The 18,534-nt window shown below is 30.7% G+C and overlaps 1 protein-coding gene across 2 annotated transcripts in view; it reads right to left on the bottom strand.

The window, feature by feature from the left end:
* The window catches only part of CSMD3 (CUB and Sushi multiple domains 3), a 1,097,972-nt gene that overhangs the window by 64,705 nt on the left and 1,014,733 nt on the right, over positions 1-18,534 (bottom strand). The window contains exons 51-55 of one of the 2 annotated variants that reach the window (XM_007468747.1): positions 15,488-15,673; positions 13,767-13,961; positions 11,087-11,260; positions 2,694-2,867; positions 493-666 (exon numbers count right to left, since the gene is read on the bottom strand). In XM_007468747.1, the coding sequence (XP_007468809.1) occupies positions 493-666; positions 2,694-2,867; positions 11,087-11,260; positions 13,767-13,961; positions 15,488-15,673 (903 nt within the window). The remainder of the gene's footprint in view (positions 1-492; positions 667-2,693; positions 2,868-11,086; positions 11,261-13,766; positions 13,962-15,487; positions 15,674-18,534) is intronic. The other variant, XM_007468748.1, reaches the window with a different exon arrangement.

An 18,534-nucleotide genomic window follows, 5' to 3' on the forward strand; every position in this document is an offset into this window, starting at 1 on the left:
ATAAGGACCTGCTGTATAGCACAGGGAAGTCTACTCAGTACTCCGTAATGATCTACATGGGAAAAAAATCTAAAAAAGAGTGGATATATGTATATGTTTAACTGATTCACTTTCCTATACACCTGAAACTAATCCAATATTGTAAATCAACTATACTCCAATAAAAATTATAAAAAATTGAAAAGTTCCATTAATCATGAAGCAAACTTCAAGTAAAAAAGATGTAAATAATTTTATATACAGCCATAAAATAGGTACAAGATAACATAGTTAAGCAGCTGAAATAAAGTTTGTCAGTTTTGACTTCTAAAAATGTTAAAAAATAAGAAAAAGGAAAGCACTGCTAATGAGATAACATCAATATTAAATATTTTTGCTTTATTAGCTGAAAATTTTCTACTGTTCTGTCCAAACTGTTTCAAATGTTATCATGCATGTCTAAACAGACACATTATTACCATGCCCTAAGTTGGGATATAGTTAGATTTTTACCTTTGCACATTGGTGGAGGATGACTCCACTGTCTGTTGGCCTGGCACTGTGCTTTTGTTGGCCCTTGCATAAGATACCCAATATTGCAAGAGAATGTTACCACATCATTAAAGTTGAATCCATTTCCACTTGTTCTTCCATAAATTGGACTACCAGGGTGACCACAGCTCACAGCTAATAGCAACAGGGCCAGGGTGGGAGCGACACAGAACAGAATAATTAGTTATGAATTATTACATGAAAATTATACTTAATCATTTCAAAGAATGTGGAAAGAAGGCCACTTTCATATGAAAATATACTTAAAGTAATTTTACTAATGCAAAGGAACAATTTAGAACGCCAAAATAGTCTAATATAGAACTATTATATTGGTAAGTAGACAATTATTTATAATTGTGGTAATTACATGCAAGTACTGCACAGATATTTAAAGTTCTATGATAGCTTTTCTTTCTATTTCTTTTTAGGGAAAAATACTGAAATTCAAAGAAATTTGGGAATGACTGAAATTCATATCACTAGTTAATGGCAAAAGGAATGAAACTAAACCAAATTTCCTTTTCTAGTTAAGTTTAAGAATTGCAGATAAATGAAGGCAATTTTTTGTATTTAATTTTGAAATAGTTTATTTTAATATTATTTATACAATCATTTTTATGATTAATAGATTAGCAAAAGTGTGCTTGAAGAATAACAATGTGACTGCAATAAAAAATGATGCCTTATGCTGTAGAATTCTTAACATATTGAGATACCAATATTAAGATTCCCTAAACCAATCAACCTTACTGGTATAGTTTCTTCACTATTGATATTTGATAATTTAGCACAGTTTTGTTTGGAAATAATGGTATCAATTAGATGCATTATTTACATCATTTAGTGTTATGGTTCTTTTTTAGAGTTTATTTAGTGCTGGCTTTTCCCAAACACTCTGTATTCCTGTGAACTGTTTTATTGCATTATCTCACTTTATTAATCACAGGAAGTCCAGTAATACTGCTTCATAACTGGGCACAGTGAAAGACCCAAGTCACTTTTAGTACTTTCAAAATGACCCAAGAGCAATTAATTTTCAGCTGTATTGTTAATGTCAACCTATTCATTTGAAAATGTAACTGCATCTTATTCTTGTTTAAAATTATTGATAAAGAAACCTGTTTTACCCCAAGGGCCAATTTCCATTTATAGTCTCAATTATTCAGCAAGAAAAATAGTGGTGTTAGTTGCCTATGCTTTGATATAATGAAAGGCAAAAAATCTGGGATGGATCCAGCAGAATATTGCTGTCTTTAAATCATTAAACTGTCTGCCCCCTATACACACTCACCACAGAGAAGCAATTTTGCTAACTATATGTTCAATTATCCGATTAAATCTCAACACATTAATGTATTTTCTATTAAACTAGAACTCCAAAAAAATTCTGTTGATTGGATAAGAATTTGACAATGATAGAATTTATAAATATGGATGTAACTGGACACAAATTAAATATTTCCTGTGAACCCATACTTAAAGCCCCACACATTATTTCTCTGAAGCATCCAAAATCTCTATCATTTGATCCTATAGTGTTAAAATTACAACATATTTACAGTGTTTATTCTAATTTTCTAACACCATTTTTAATACAAATGTCAGTGATTGCTGATGGAAATTATTAGGAGAAAAAAATAAGAAATATATGGATAATTTACTTTCTAATCCAAAATAGGATAGATTGTGATATGAAATACTGTGTACTGCTGGGTATTCAGTGGAGTAAGAAAAAGTACTAGAGTTATTACTCAGTTATTTTAAAATTCATTTTATCCTTCATGTGTAAATTCACATCTAAATTAACTTAAAAGATCAGACGGATATTTGTTGAACTAGTAAGATCTTTATTAAAACAATTCCAAAATTGTTCCAAATCCACAAAGTAATGACAGACTTTCTAATGTTTCTTCCACTTTCATGGTGGATGGTTTTATATGCTTCTGAACACACCCTACTTTAAAGACTAGTGTGTGTCAGTATAAAAAAATGCACTGTGAGAACTTAGTTCTTTAAATACACACGCGCACACGTGCACACACACGTACATTTGTGTGGATCTGTCTACATAATCATTTATCTTACCTAAGAAAAAAATTACTGGTAATTGCAAGAGAACTAAACAGAAGTCTCTAATTACTTTTGCCATGCTTACTTACGCACACAGGATGGAAGTTGACCAGACCAGTTGTGATCCTGTTGACATATTCTCACTGAAGAACCAATCAGTCGAAAACCAGGATTACATTGATAAACAACCGTGTCTCTGTATCCATAATTTTCTCCAATAACTTGACCATTCACAATAAGCTCTGGAATTCCACAGTGGCCCGCTGAAATGGGTCAAAATAATATTTTTAATATTGTGATCTAAGTTTTATTATGATTTGTATACATATATAACATTATTAATCTTTAAATGTTTACTTAGAAGTATGACACAAATAAGGCAAACACAATTATATAACATTAAGATAACTGTAATATACTTAACAAAATGCCTACTATTTGGGAATTAAAAGAAAACACACTTCCAGTAACAGTTGGGCCTGGAGGAAATTTACAAACATTTCAATATGTATAAAAATGAAAATATAGCATGTAAAATTTTGAGGAATATAAATAAAGTATGCTTAGTGAGAAGCTTTACAGTGTTAAATGCTTTTATTAGAAAAGAAGAAAGATATAGGATGAAACAAGCAATATTTCACTTTATGAAAAGGAAAAAGAAGAGCAAAATAATGAAGAGAAAAAAAAAAGGCCAAAATAAGTAGACAGAAGAATTATTAAAGACATTTAAAGAAATCAAGGAAATAGAAAAATAATAGAGAGCATTACCTAAGCTAAAAATTCTTTCTTTAAAAATAAGAGAGAAGGTTCAAATAAATAAAATCAGAAATGAAAGAAGAGAAATTACAACTGATAACACAGATATATAAAGAATTATAAGAGACTACTAGGAACAATTATACACCAACAAATTACAAAAACAGGAAGAAATGGATAAATCTCTAGAAATTTACAATCTTTCAAGAATGACTCTTGAATAAATAAAAATCTGAACAGACCAGTCACTAGTATGTGATTGAAACAGTAATCAAAAACCTCTCAAAAAACAAAAACCCAGGACCAGATGGCTTCACTGGTGCATTCTACCAAACACTCAAAGATTAAATAGCTATTCTTCTCAAACTTTTCCAAAAAAATTATAGAGCAGAGAAAGCTTCCAAGCTTATTTTATGAGGCCAGCATTACCCTGATACCAAAACCAGATAAGAACACCACAAAAAAAGAAACCTACAGACTAATAACCCTAATAAATATAGATGCAAAAATCCTCAACAAAATATTGGCAAACCTAATACAACAATACATTAAAATGATCATACACCATGATCAATTGTGATTTATTCCAGGGATGCAAGGATGGAATAAAATCAACATCTTCAAATCAATCAGTGTGAAATACCACATTAACAACATAAAAGATAAAAATAATATGATCATGCCGAGAGATGCAGAAAAAACATTTGACAAAATTCAACATCCATTTTTGATAAAAACTTTCAACAAAGTGGATATAGGGAGGTAATGTACCTTAACACAATAAAGGGCATATATGACAGAAACTTGCAGCCAATATCATATTGAACAGTGAAAATCTAAAATCTTTTCCTCTAAGATCAGGAACAAGACAAGGATGCTCATTCTCCTCACTTTTATTCAACATAGCATTGGAAATCCTAGCCACAGCAATTAGACAAGGAAAATAAATATAAGGCATCCAAACTGGAAGGGAAGAAATAAAACTATCATTATTTGCATATACTATATACAGAAAATTCTAAAGATGCTACAAACTATTAGAAGTAATAAATGAATTCAGTATAGTTGCAATATACAAAATTAATATACAGAAATCTGCTGTACTTCTATACACTAACCATGAATGATCAGAAAGAGACATTAAGAAAACAATCCCATTTACAACTGCATAAAAAAGAAGAAAATATCTAGGAATACATCCAATCACACAGGTAAAAAATTTGTACTTGGAAAACTATAAGACACTGATGAAAGAAATTGAAGATGACACACACAAATGGAAAGATACCCCATGTTCATGGGCTGGAAGAATTAATATTATTAAAATGACCATACTATTCAAGGAAATCTACAGGCTCAGAGCAATCCCTATCAAACTACTTTTCACAGAACTGAAACAAATAATTCTAAATTTTGTATGGAAACATAAATAGCCAAAAGAATCTTGAGAAAGAACAAAGCAAGAGGTATCACACTCCTTGATTACAATCTATACTACAAATCTACAGTAAACAAAGCAGCATTGTGCTGGCACAAAAACAGACATATAGACCAATGGAACAGAATAGAGAGTCCAGAAATAAACCCACACTTATATGATCAATTAACCTATGATGAAGGAAGCAAAAATATAGAATGGGGCAAAGGCAGTCTCTTCAATAAATGGTATTGGGAAAATTAGACAGCTATATGCAATAAAATAAAACTGGATGACTTTCTTACACCATATACAAAAATAAACTTAAAATGGATTAAAGATTTACGTATAAGATCTGAAACCATAAAACTCCTAGAAGAAAACATAAGCAGTATGCTGTTTGACATCATCCTTAACAATAATTTTTTAGATCCGTCTTCTTTGACAAGGACAACAAAAGCAAAAATAAACAAATGGGACTGCATCAAACTAAAAAGCTTTTGCATAGTGAAGAAAACTATCATCAAAACAAGAAGTCAGTCTGCTGAATTGGAGAAGATATATGAAAATCATATAACTGATGAAGAATTAATATCCAAATTATATAAATAACACATATAACTCAATAATAAAAAAAAACCCAAATAGTCCAATTAAAAAAATGGGAAGAAGATCTGAATAGACATTTTTTCAAAGAAGACATACAAATTGCCAACACGCACATGAAAAGATGCTTAATAGTGCTAATCATCAGGGAAATGCAAATCAAAACCACAAAGAGGTATCACCTTACACCTGTCAGGATGGTTATTATCAGAAAGACAAGAAATAACAAGTGTTGGTGAGGAGGTAGAGAAAAGGAACTCTTGTGCACTCTTGGCGAGAATGTAAACTGGTCCAGCCACTATGGAAAACAGTACAGAGATTCCTCAAAAAATTAAAAATAGAGCTTCCATTCCACTACTGGGTATCTATCCAAAGGGAAAAAAATAAATACTAATTCAAAAAGATTTATGCACCTTCATGTTCATCGCAGCATTATTTACAATAGCCAAAATATGAAAGCAACCTAAGTGTCCCTCAATTGATGAATGGTTAAAGAAGATATGATACACACAACACACACACACACACACACACACACACACACACACACGCACAATGGTATACTACTTGGCCATAAAGAGAACAGAATCTTGCCATTTGGAATAACATGGATGGGTCTTGAGGGTATTAACCTAAGTGAAATAAGTCAGACAGAGAAATACCACATCATTTCACTTATATTTGGAATCCAAAAAACAAAAAAAGCAAACAAAATAAAACCTAGAGTCACAGATACAGAGACCAGATTAGAGGTTGTCAAGGGGAGGAGGGTTAGGGGGAATGTGAAATGGATGAAGGGGATTAAAAAGTACAAATTTCCAGTTATAAAATAAATGTCATAGGGATGTAATGTACAGTTTGGGGAATAGTCAATAATATTGTATTAACTTTGTAAGGTGACAGACAGTAACTAGACTTACTGTCGTAACCATTTTGTAATGTATACAAATGTTGAGTCACTATGTTGCACAACTGAAACTAATATAATACTGTATACCAGTTATACCTCAATTTAAAAAAAAGAAAAAACCATAGTAAACTAAGCAAAGACAAATATGTCACTGTAACACAATCAAGGTAGTCAAAAGTTAGAACCTTTAAAAAAGAAAAAGTCAACAACATTGGTAGACTCCTAGCTAATCCTATCAACACACACTAAAAAGAGAGAACAAAATTACCAATAACAGGAATGAATGAAGTGACATCACTCAAAGCCTACAGATGTTAAAAGAATAAGGGAATATCAAGAACTGCTTTATGCCGATACATTTAACAATTCAGAATAAAAGGACAAAATCTTTGAAAATTGCATCATCCAAAAAGTAACACAAGATAAAATAGAAAATATGAATAGTCCTTTATCTATTAAAGTATTGCAACTGTTAAACAATAACCTCCCCCCCCAAAAAAAACTCATTTTTCCACAGTAAATTCAATCAAATATTTAAGTAAAAAAGCAAGCAAAGGAACAAACAAAAAAACACCAATCTTACACAAAGTCTTAGAAAATAGAAGAAAAAGAATCATTTCCTAACTTGCCTAATGAGGTACCATAATCCCAATATTAAACCTGTAAAAGACACAGAAAAAAATGTCCTTCATGAACATAGATGCAGCACTGTTTTAAAAAATTAGAAAATTAATACATGTAAAATATATCATGATTATCTGGGGTTTATCTAGAAATGACCAGTTGGTTTAAGATGAAATATTGACCACTGTCATCTACCATACTGACAGAATAAAAAGAGAGAAACATACATGGCTATTTCAATAGATGAAAATCATTTGGCAAAATTCAGTACCCAATCATGATAAAAACTAACAACAATTAGCAATATAAGGAAATTTTCTCAACCTTATAAATACATCTAAGAAAAAAGTTCATATTATATTTACTGATGAAATATTGAATTCTTTCCTCCTGATATAGGGAACAAGACATGGATGACCACTCTCACCAGTTCTGTTTAACATTGTTTGGTGGGCCCTATCTAGTTCAATATACTAATACAAAGGAAGAAAGTAAAAACATAAAGTAGGAAACAAAATAGTAAAACTAGTTCATGCTCAGATGACATATACATAGACAATGTTATTTTAAGAAAATCCTAAAACAAGTAAGTGAACTTTCAAAGAGGCAGGATATTAGATAAATATTTTGATTAATTTTATTTTTATGTACTAACATCAAACAATTGGAAATGTAATTAAAAATGAACAATATCACTTATATTAGTGTAAACACACTAAAGATTCTGTGGAATAAATTTAGTAATAGGGATACATAATCTCTATGGTAAAATTTTTTTTAAATATTTGCTATTGCCAAAAAAATGAAAGAAGACCTTAATAAATGAATAAATATACTAATGAATAAATACACTAACTTTACCATGTTCAGGAATTAGAAGAGTTAACATTGTTAGATGCCAATTCTCCCCAGATGATCTACAGATAGAATGCAATCCTACAGTCATTTTAAAAATAAACAATTAATAACCGAATTCTAAAACATATATGAAACTTCAAAGGACATAGAGTATCCAAAGTCATCCTGAAAAATAAGAACAAATTTTGAGTACATACACACAAAATTTCAAGATTTATTATAGAATCTATTCAACCAAAAGTACCAGACACCCTTCTGGAAAATACAAACAAACAAACAAAAAAAGCCCTCAACCTTACTTCATGATATATAAAACAACAAATGACTAAAATAAGTCATAGCTATAAAGTAAAACTGAAAAGCTTCTAGAAGAAAACATAAAAGAAAATCTTTGTGACTTATGGTTGAGCAAGGTTTTCCTAAACAAGACACAGAAAGCAATAGCCAGAAAGAAAAAAAGATAAGATTTTACAAAAATTGAAAACTTCTGCTCATTAGGACACCATTAAGAAATGAATAGGAAAATCATAGGCTGGGAGAAAATATTTAAAACAATAAGAATATATAAAGAACGCTATAAGTCATAATAAAAGGCAATTAAATATAAAAGATACTTCAGGAAAATTTACAGATGACCAATAAGCCCAAGAAATTGTACTCGATCAGTAGTCATCAAGACAATGCAAATTAAATCTTGTAAGATACCTTTTTGCACCCAAGAAGATGACTAAAATTAGAAGACTGGCTATACCATATGCTGGAGAAAATGTGAAACAGCCAGAACTCTTCCAGAAATTTTATTCCAGACTATGCAACAGAAAGGAATACACATGTCCACAAAAAGACTTTTACACAAATGTTCATAACAGCTTTACTCATAACAGCCTCAAACTGGAGAGAGTCCATCAACAGAGGAATGGCCAAAGTTTGGCATATACACACAATAGGATTCTACTCAGAGATTTTTTTTTTTAACTACCGATATACACAACAACATGAATGAAAGAGAATGAAAGAAACCTTACACGAAAAGAGTACATAATTTAGGATTCCCTTCATGTGAATTTCTAGAACAGGGAAAACTACCATATGGTGAATAAAACAGAACAGTGACTGTCTCAGTGTGTAGAGGAGGAGACCTGCAGATTGACTATGAAGGGTCACGAGGAAGCTTTCTGAGGTAATGTTAATGTTCTACAACTATAAAGTGTTTAGTTACATAGGTGTACACATTTTTCAACACGTATCTAACAGTGTATTTATGATATGTGCATTTCACCATATGTACATTTACCAACATAAAAAAAGAAAGGAACAATGAGCAAATATTGAACTCTAGCTGATATGTATATAGAAACGTTTAACAATGCAGTGTACTGAATTTGGCAACTTCAAAATGCATCATAAAGTAAAATGAATTGATGGATTGATAGAGGCATTGAAGGATGACTAGATATGTGATAAGCAAATACAACAAATGGCTAATCATAAAATCTAGGTGGTAGGCATATGTACATAAATAGTCAACTCTGAATTGAAAAATTCATAATAATTGGGAGTTTGGGAATAAATGCACTATATTTAAAGAAACAATCATAAGCACATTCTAGTGGCCGTTCTAGGCCAAAAGCGTCTGGGGCTATAAGGACAAGTTGTTTGCAGTCATGAGAAGAATGACTGGGCTACATGACTTCTTAAGGTTAATTCAAAGCGTAAGATTCTAGGATCTGCTTATTTGGCAATTGCACTTTCCCCCTACTGACACACTTTTGAGTTTATATTAGATGTCAACACTACATCCTATGCAAGAATATTGTTGTCTTTATAGACTGAGAGACAATGTTCGCTTATAAACATTCCTTTTATGCCCTGTCTTTCCACAGAACAGAATCAGGATTCTAAATAGGTGAATAAAACCACTTCCTATATACAATATTCAATAAATAACATATAACATACAATAGTAGTTCATCGGGGCAAAGAGTTATAAAATATAGTATTTTAAATTTAGTTTACATATATTTTCAAATGCAGAAGTAAACTAAGTAATCTGTAATTGAAATAAGCATAACCAAAACCAGGTTAGAAAGTAGTAAGAAATATTTTATTTTATCATCTAATCCTATATTAACACATAATGATTTAATATCTTTACTATTTTCTTTTTTACATAATAGTCTTATAGCATAGTCAAATAAATATGTGTACTCTTATAAAGAAACCATTGTTACTGGGTTTCCAAGTACACCTACTAACAAATATTCCTGAGAGGTTGAAAAAAAGAATTTTAACCAAAATCTCTAGCTATATACCCTTTTAAGTTTCAAATAATGATTGTATCACCATAAATATTTTCAAGCTTATTATCAAAACAATATGTATTTAAACTGCTAAAATATAGACTTTTCTGCCATATGTTATATTTCTAAATAGTAAAATTTTAGAGACAAAACATTGTACAAATTTAGCAACACCTTGTTCATAATAATCAGCAATATTTAAATTAGTAAACCTAAAGATTATGTCTTGTTCCCAAAAGGCAAGTGAGTTGTTATTATAACAATTATTATTATTACCTAATTCAATATTTTCTGTCATTTCTTGAAATAATTTTAGAGAAAAATTAAGCATAAATCATACTATTCTCTTCAGATAATTATTGAAGTCTCTGAAAAAAGGGATAAAGCCTAAATCATAATATTCCTTTAATAATAAGACAAGGGGTAAGAAGAACTAGCTATTCAGTCTCTTAATGAACAGTTTTTTACAGTGAATTAAAAAACCTAAGGGAAAAAAACCCTATTTTCCTAAAATCAGGTTTGAAAAATAGATTTTTAAAGTTTTAATACAAAGTAATACTACACATGTTGAAATGTTAGGAAGTAAAAAGGGAGAAAGATATTTAAATGTGGAACTTGTTTTTCTTCTTTAGTCATTACCTTAAGCAAATAGGTGAAAGGAGAATTGACTATGGTTTAGAATGAATTAACTGTTACAGTGATTAATCCAGCTGAGTATGCAGACATATAATTTTCAGCAATTAGTTTTTACCTTTTATTTTCACCATGCCTGGAAGATAAATGTGTCTCTCCTTAATGACATAAGATTCTCATTTGGAATGCTAGGTTGATTAACTTTAAGAGTTATCTGTTAAATAGCTTTTCTACCATGAGATATTTTAAAAGTTAAATATTTTCCAGTTTTTATTATCCTTACTGAGTGAATATAAGTTATTATCTCTTATTATGAAAAAGGGCTGCCTTTGTAGAGGGAGAAAACATGTTTGGTTAAAATGACTTAAAAATCTGTACCTAAGCATCTGGTTTCCGATCCACTCCAAAGACCTGAAGAAAAGCATTCACGTACAGCGGAGCCCACAAGCATGAATCCTGAATCACAGGTAAAGATAGCCGTTGAGCCATATGAAGTTTGAGTTCCAATCTTATTTCCATTTGGAGGTGTAGGTAGTTCTCCACAGGAAATAACTTGAAAACAATAAAAAAAAAAAAAACGCTTAAAGACATAGTCGATATGAACTTGTAACAAAACCATGCTGTGATTTGATATATTTACAATTGAAATTGACATTTGTAAAACATGTTTGAATGATTATGAAAGTGTAGAGAAAATAGATGACATAATTTAAAATTTATCCCCTTTGAGTTCCCATAAATCTTCTAAGTAACAGTGACATGTGATGAAGATATTTTGTTTGCATTTTCTGTGTAGCCAACCTGGTCACCCAACAGGTTGTGATGAAAAATAATAATAACAAGATTAAAGGGAGGATAATTTATTAGTCCAAAGTCTTTCTCTGACTTATCAAGTGACATTGGGCAATCCCTTTGACTTACCTGAGCCAGTTTCCCCATTATCTAAGATCGTAAGTGCAAATAATTTTTGTTGCACACTCTACAGTTTATAAAGCTCTTTACATGTGAAATATCATTTGATTCTCACTAGAACCATTAGATTATAATTATATTTCATATTTTGGTTTTAGGTTTTAAAAAACTAAAAAATAGAGATTAACTGACTTGCTAGGTCATTCAGAACCCAGCTCTTATAACATCTTCATATTTAAAGACCGCAAATGAAATTTCTTTCTAGAATAAAAACAATAATACATAGCACTTATTGAGTGCTTCTGTACCAGACACTATTACTAACGCTTTATCTTACGTAATTCTCAAGACAACTCTATGAGGTAGGTGCAATCATTATCTGAATTGTGTGCACTAGGATATGGACACATAAAAGGAAAGTAACTTTAATAAGATTCCACAGCCTATAAACAGCTAAATCAAAATTTAAACCTAGCCGTTTAACTCAAGAATTGAATACTTAACCACCAGCCTTTATTCTGGCTCCAGCTCTGGCTTTCAGCTCTAGGCTTTAGGATTCTATTAGACAGACAAATAGAAAATTTTCAGACTTTAAATAATTGCATGTAGAATTTAAGATGTACTGATTGTTTTGAACTAATACCCCAAACAATCCTTTGAGGTAGCTATAATATTTATTAATATTAATAATACTGATATTTATATCATTTTAATTTCAAAGATGAATAAATGGAGGACCAGAAAAAAAATACTGTTCTTTCCATTTTTCTCAATGAATTGTAATTCTTAGATTCCTGTCTTTCCTGCATTCTTACCTGTGGGCAGGAACCTGATCTTATGTAGAACTTAAATTTTTCTACATAATAAAGGATTGAACACAAAGAAACCAGACAAACATTTGTTCAATAAATGCTTCTGCTGTAGATAATTTTTTTCCTTCTCTTTGAAACATCCTTATCCCATGTGCCCTTTTAATGAAATTATAATGGAAGAAGAATGAGCCTAGAGGAAGATCCTGGGTGAAAACCGAAAAGAGTAAAGCAAAAATTTACAATACATATGCCATATTTTTAGAACATGTAATATAATTTAGATATGCATTTTGAGATTTTTAATTCATCAATATAATTATCTTATAAAAAATGGCAGCCCCCAAATCCTATGCTTAATATGGAGATTAAGAAAATAAATATTCCTAAGTAAAATATTACTAGGTACTTGTGTACTTACTATATATAGTTATCTGTTATGTTAAAATTTTAGTCTCCATAATCCGGACTTCAAATGTTTTATTAGTTTATTTATAAATTATGTATCCATATCATAAATACTGTAAAACTGTGTTGAACATGAAATGAAAGGATGAATTTTCAGCCTAGCATATTTCCTGGTACTAAGTAAACTCAATAAATGTAGTAAAGAAAGTTCAAAGGAAGATCAAGATATTTCGTCTGATTGTCCTATGTTGTTAGTTTATCTACATTAGACACTAGCTATTTATAAGAATGCATGAAAATAGAATGACTAAGATGTTCAGTTTGATTCAATAAATATTTATTGAGCTCCTGCTGTGAATCAGGTTCTAGCTGATATTTTCAACGTGTAACACCATTAAATCATAATAATATGAGATAGGTATTACTGTAATTTTCTGGTTTAAGAAATAGAATAAACATCGTATAACATCAAAAGGCAGAGGTTTTAATTAGACTCCATGGGTTGAAACCCAATTATCCACCATTTATAGGCTCTGTGACTTGTGTAACATGATAAAAATTCTTGGGTTCAGTTTCCTTTTTGATAAAATAAATATAATAATATCAACTTATTTATAGAATGGGAACTAAGGAATAAATTAAATAATACATGTAAAGGCTAGAAGCAGTGTGTAGTTGTTTTAATAAATGATAGACCAAGAATCCAAGGGAAGGATTTCTGAATCCAAAGCCACTGTTGTTGTTTTTTTTAATAAGCATTTACAAATACCAAAAACAGTTACAAAATTTTAAGATGACTTGAGAATAAATGACCTTTTTAAATAATATTTCCTCAATATTGCTCTAGCATATGTAGAAAAAAGAAGTGATCAAGCAATTCAATCACCAAGGACTGCATATGAAATAAGTCTAGTGGAGTGTATACTTACTTTGGCAATATGGTCTTTCATTTCTCCAACTCCAAGTACCATTAGGAAGACATTCAATAGAAGCAGGACCAAGTCCATGATAACCAGGATCACAGCTGAAAACTACCTTTGTTTTGTATTCATAATGGGAACCATTCACAATTCTCCATCTTCCATGTTCCAGAGTAAAGGAGTTGATGCTTGGGCATGTAACAACTATACAAAAACCAAAGAGATAAATGTTAATAAGTCAGTCATGTCTGTTCTACCTCTTAATTATATCTCATGTCTATTCCATTCTTAGTTCACCATTTCCTGAGTTCCTTCACTATTGTGCCATAAAAGGTCTTTAGCATTTTTTTTCATGTTAATCTTTCTACTCCCTCAGTTCTATGGTACTGTTGGCAGTTCCTTGAACATGTCATGCTATTTCACACTTGAAAGTCTTTGTACATATTATTCTATGTACCCAGAATCCCTATTATTGACTTTTCTATTCTTCTTTTGTTGGATTATCATATCCAAGTTTATTCCTTAGTACAGGAAGACGTGAAGTATATTTTAGTGATGAATCATTCCAATAACATTAGTTTGTTAAAATTGTCTGATTTTCTTGAAGCTGATTTAAAAGTATTCTTTTTTCTTTTTTCCCAGCTTTACTGAGTTATATTTGACACGAAGTGGAAAAAAGGGAATACTTGTACAAGTTGTGAATGTAAACTGGTAAAGCCACTATGGAATACACACATACAGCAGTATGGAGGTTCCTCAAAAATCGAAACTATAACTATCATATGAATCACCAATCCCACTTTGGGATATATATCCAAAGGAAATGAAATCAAGATCTCAGAGAGATATCTACACTCTCATGTTCATTGCAGCATTAGTCACAATAGGCAAGATACAGAAATAACCTGCTCTCTTTTCTTTAAAAGTTTTGGAAGGACTATATTTTGAGGAAATTTGTTTTATGAGAATGATCTTTTTATGCAAGAGTTGTGATATAAACTTCAGCTAATTCAAAACTTGCTCAGCATAAGTAGACACATTATTAGACACTTATGTTAAGCTTGCAAATAATTTAACAACCATTTTAAATAAAATCACAGCTAAGTTGAAATGTTAGTACTAAATAGAATAAGTAATTGATTTATAGAGAAAAATCAAAGACCTTATTTAAAAGCGGATTTTCTAATCCTTTTCTACCAAATATTTTATCTGAATTATTTTCTATAATCATTATGTAATATTCATTTACCTATTACAGTATTGATGGCTGGAATGAGAACTATTCTAAATATAAGTAACCTGAAGAATTCTGACAAAAGGTGAATATTATGGATCATCTCATTAGCATCATTTATGTTTATAAAAATCAGTTGAATGTATTAAAATATAATTTTATTAACATAAACAAAATCTTTTTTCAAAGACCTATGTATTGAAAACACATGCTGATTGATGGATGACTTTTAACAAAATAAATAAAACGTTGCTATGTAAAATAAAATGCCACTTTATTTTTTTGACATAAATATTCTGGAGCTTCTGAAAATGAGTAAAACTGTCCTTATACTGTATTTCAGTTCTTCCTAGTACAAGACAGCTTAATTTACTTTCATTGCCCTCTTAGATATCATTTTAGGGAATGGTTCTAAAATCTGAAAAATACATAAAATTTCAGATCATATAAGATGCCAGTAGAAACACAAGTGATGAAAGTTCCTTAACATACATACCAACACAGCGAGGAGTCTTGTTATGATTGCTCCAAGTTCCATCTGACTGACAGACAGCAGTGGTAAGTTCCTTAGATGACAATCTATATCCATCATTACAAAAATAGGTAACTCGGGTTCCTACCAAGTAGTCTGTTGTGAGTATTCCTCCATTTGTTGGAGCTTTAGGAATCCCACAGGAAATTGCTAAAATAAATACATACATACAAAACCAAAGAAACAGAAAAATAATTAGATAAGTCTCATAGAGTATAAAGCATGTAAAACTATTTGGAATTTTATTAATTCCTCTGAAACAGTTTTGGAATATCTTCCCCAAAACCTTTTTTGAACTACAACTTTCTGAATCATTTACTTCAAACTCTGATTGAATGTGTTTTTAAATTGGTGAATCTATACACTATTAATACTTTATTTCTTGGTTTCTTACTTAGTTTCTTGTCAGCATGTGCATGGTTATCAGCATGCACACAGATTATAAGAGAAGGCGAGTTAAGTAAATATAGAGTGTATTAGTGCTAATTTATGTCTGGACCTAGCAAGTTAGGTCAATTCAATTTGACAGTTATTAAAGATTATAAAGGTAGTGGTAACCAACACTCATTAGGGTTTCGGCCAGGAATAAAACAAATAGATTTATTTTACCTGGAAGCTGGATATTACTTTGCCTTAGGTCCAGCCAAACTCTATGTGCTTGTGCACCTTCCATGGAATATCATGTGTACAGATATATTTATAAATATAGGGCCAGGACTTATCGTCTTAAAACTTAGTTTGGATCTTCCTGTATTACACTGATATGTCTCAGATGTCTTGGTTTTTAGCTACGATAAATCTGATTTATGTAAAAGTTAGTTTTACCATAACGGGATAATTACAGTATAAATTTATATTTCAATAGTCTATTGTATAAAATCAGAAAACCTCTAAATTCTGAAATAACTAGTTTTATTGGTTTCATATAAGAGATTCTAAACTTGTAACTATTTTTCTCGTATCAAAAGAAATAATAGAAAGATACGAGTTTAGTTTGAGTATTTACAAAAGCTGTAAATATTCTGTCTCCATTTCAACCTAAAATTGTTTCTACTTCTCTTATAAAATCTACCACTTAGGTGTTCAATTTTAATTAATTCATGCAAATTGACTACAAAGTAAAAACAAATCTTAGTAAAACACATATAAAATTCTCAAAGTGGAATAGCAGACTCCCTACTGGTGAATAGCTTGATCTTTTGTAATTTGATAACCTGCAAATTATAAACAGAAAAGTAGTAATGTTGATTTAATAAATTATATAAGCAATCTCATATAATTATGTTATTATTCCTGCTATCTAATTATAGACCTCTAAAATAGTGTTGCAAAGGTAAATGGTTCCCTGATGTCTGTTAAAGCAATATTTGTATTTCCACTGAAGACTTCTGGGTATTTCAATTTGTAATAAATTTTTTCCCCACTGAATCCCACCAAAGATCGTGTATTTACTCATTTTTTAAAAATTAACTGTACATTGTTGGGGTAGAGTAGGTTAAACTTAGAGCAAAGTAACAAAGAAATTTAGTTTAAATAATATAGGTTCCATATATGTAGTTAGTATATAATGACTGTATGTTAGAATTGAAAAAAAGACAACATACTAAAATGATACGATAAATGTGCCTGTAGATACTATACAATTAAACTTCTGAGCTAAAAAAAAAGGAAAACAGTTCAGAAGAACCATCATCACTGAGTGATTGTCAGAAGCTTCTCTGCAGAGCTCTGAAACAAGCACAAATTAAAAGTGAAACAAAGATGTCCCCATACCTGTACTTGGTTTTTATATTAAATGTACTAAATATTAACCTGTTTTAAAAGTGTGTAGAGTTATATTACTACGGTCTGATGGCATTTCCCTAACGGTTCATCATATTGAACATTTTTAATGTGTTCATTTGCCAGCTGTATATCTCATATGTTCACGTATATCTCATGTTGATAGTGAATGTTGGCTGATATTTCCCTTTTTATAATAACTAAGAAGACAATAAAAGAAATGTGTTAGAACTTGAAAAAAATAAAGTGAAACGGAATACAAAGTGACTGTTTCTGCATAACCCTGTACAATACTCGATTGTATAGAGGGATGATAATGGTTTAATTAGTGACAGGGCAGGGAGTCAATGAATGATAGCTGATGCGTAGACAAAGAAATAAAACACCTTCTCAAACCGAAACAGAGATAACAGACTAAATTTTCTATCTTGAATTGTGTTCACATTGCATAACCATAGCTTAAGTAAATATATGTGAGGATGTATATGGAGACTGAAGAGACAAGAAGAATAAAAATAACTGAAGAATGCAAAACAAATTTGGAACAAAACAAAAATTGTGTGAATAGCTCTCCCCAATAACATTTAACCCTTTCATTTCAATTAGCTATGCCCAAACACAGGTCACATACAACAAACAATTTTATAAAATAATTAATTTTTAAAAATTGTTTCAGTGAACATAAAGGATCAATTTTGGAAATGATTCTTTGAGTTATAAATATTTTATCACTTTACTATGCAAAATATCTTACTTTTCATCTACATTTTGATTTACCAAAATATAGAAGCAGCTCATTAAGCTCAATATCAAAAAAACAAACAACCCAATCCAAAAATGGGCAGACGACCTAAACAGACATTTCTCCAAAGATATACAGATTGCCAACAAACAGATGAAAGTATACTCAACATCACTAATCATTAGAGAAATGCAAATCAAAACTACAATGCGGTATCACCTCACACCAGTCAGAATGGCCATCATCAAAAAATCTACAAACAATAAATGCTAGAGAGGGGTGTGGAGAAAAGGGAACCCTCTTGCACTGTCGGCGGGAATGTAAATTGGTGCAGCCACTGTGGAGAACAGTATGGAGGTTCCTTAAAAAACTAAAAACCGAACTACCATATGGCCCAGCAATCCCACTACTGGGCATATACCCTGAGAAAACCATAATTCAAAAAGAATCATGTACCACAATGTTCACTGCAGCACTATTTACAATA

This window comes from Lipotes vexillifer, unplaced genomic scaffold (genome assembly GCF_000442215.2).
Source record: "Lipotes vexillifer unplaced genomic scaffold, Lipotes_vexillifer_v1.1 scaffold1679, whole genome shotgun sequence".
Taxonomy (NCBI): domain Eukaryota; kingdom Metazoa; phylum Chordata; class Mammalia; order Artiodactyla; family Lipotidae; genus Lipotes; species Lipotes vexillifer.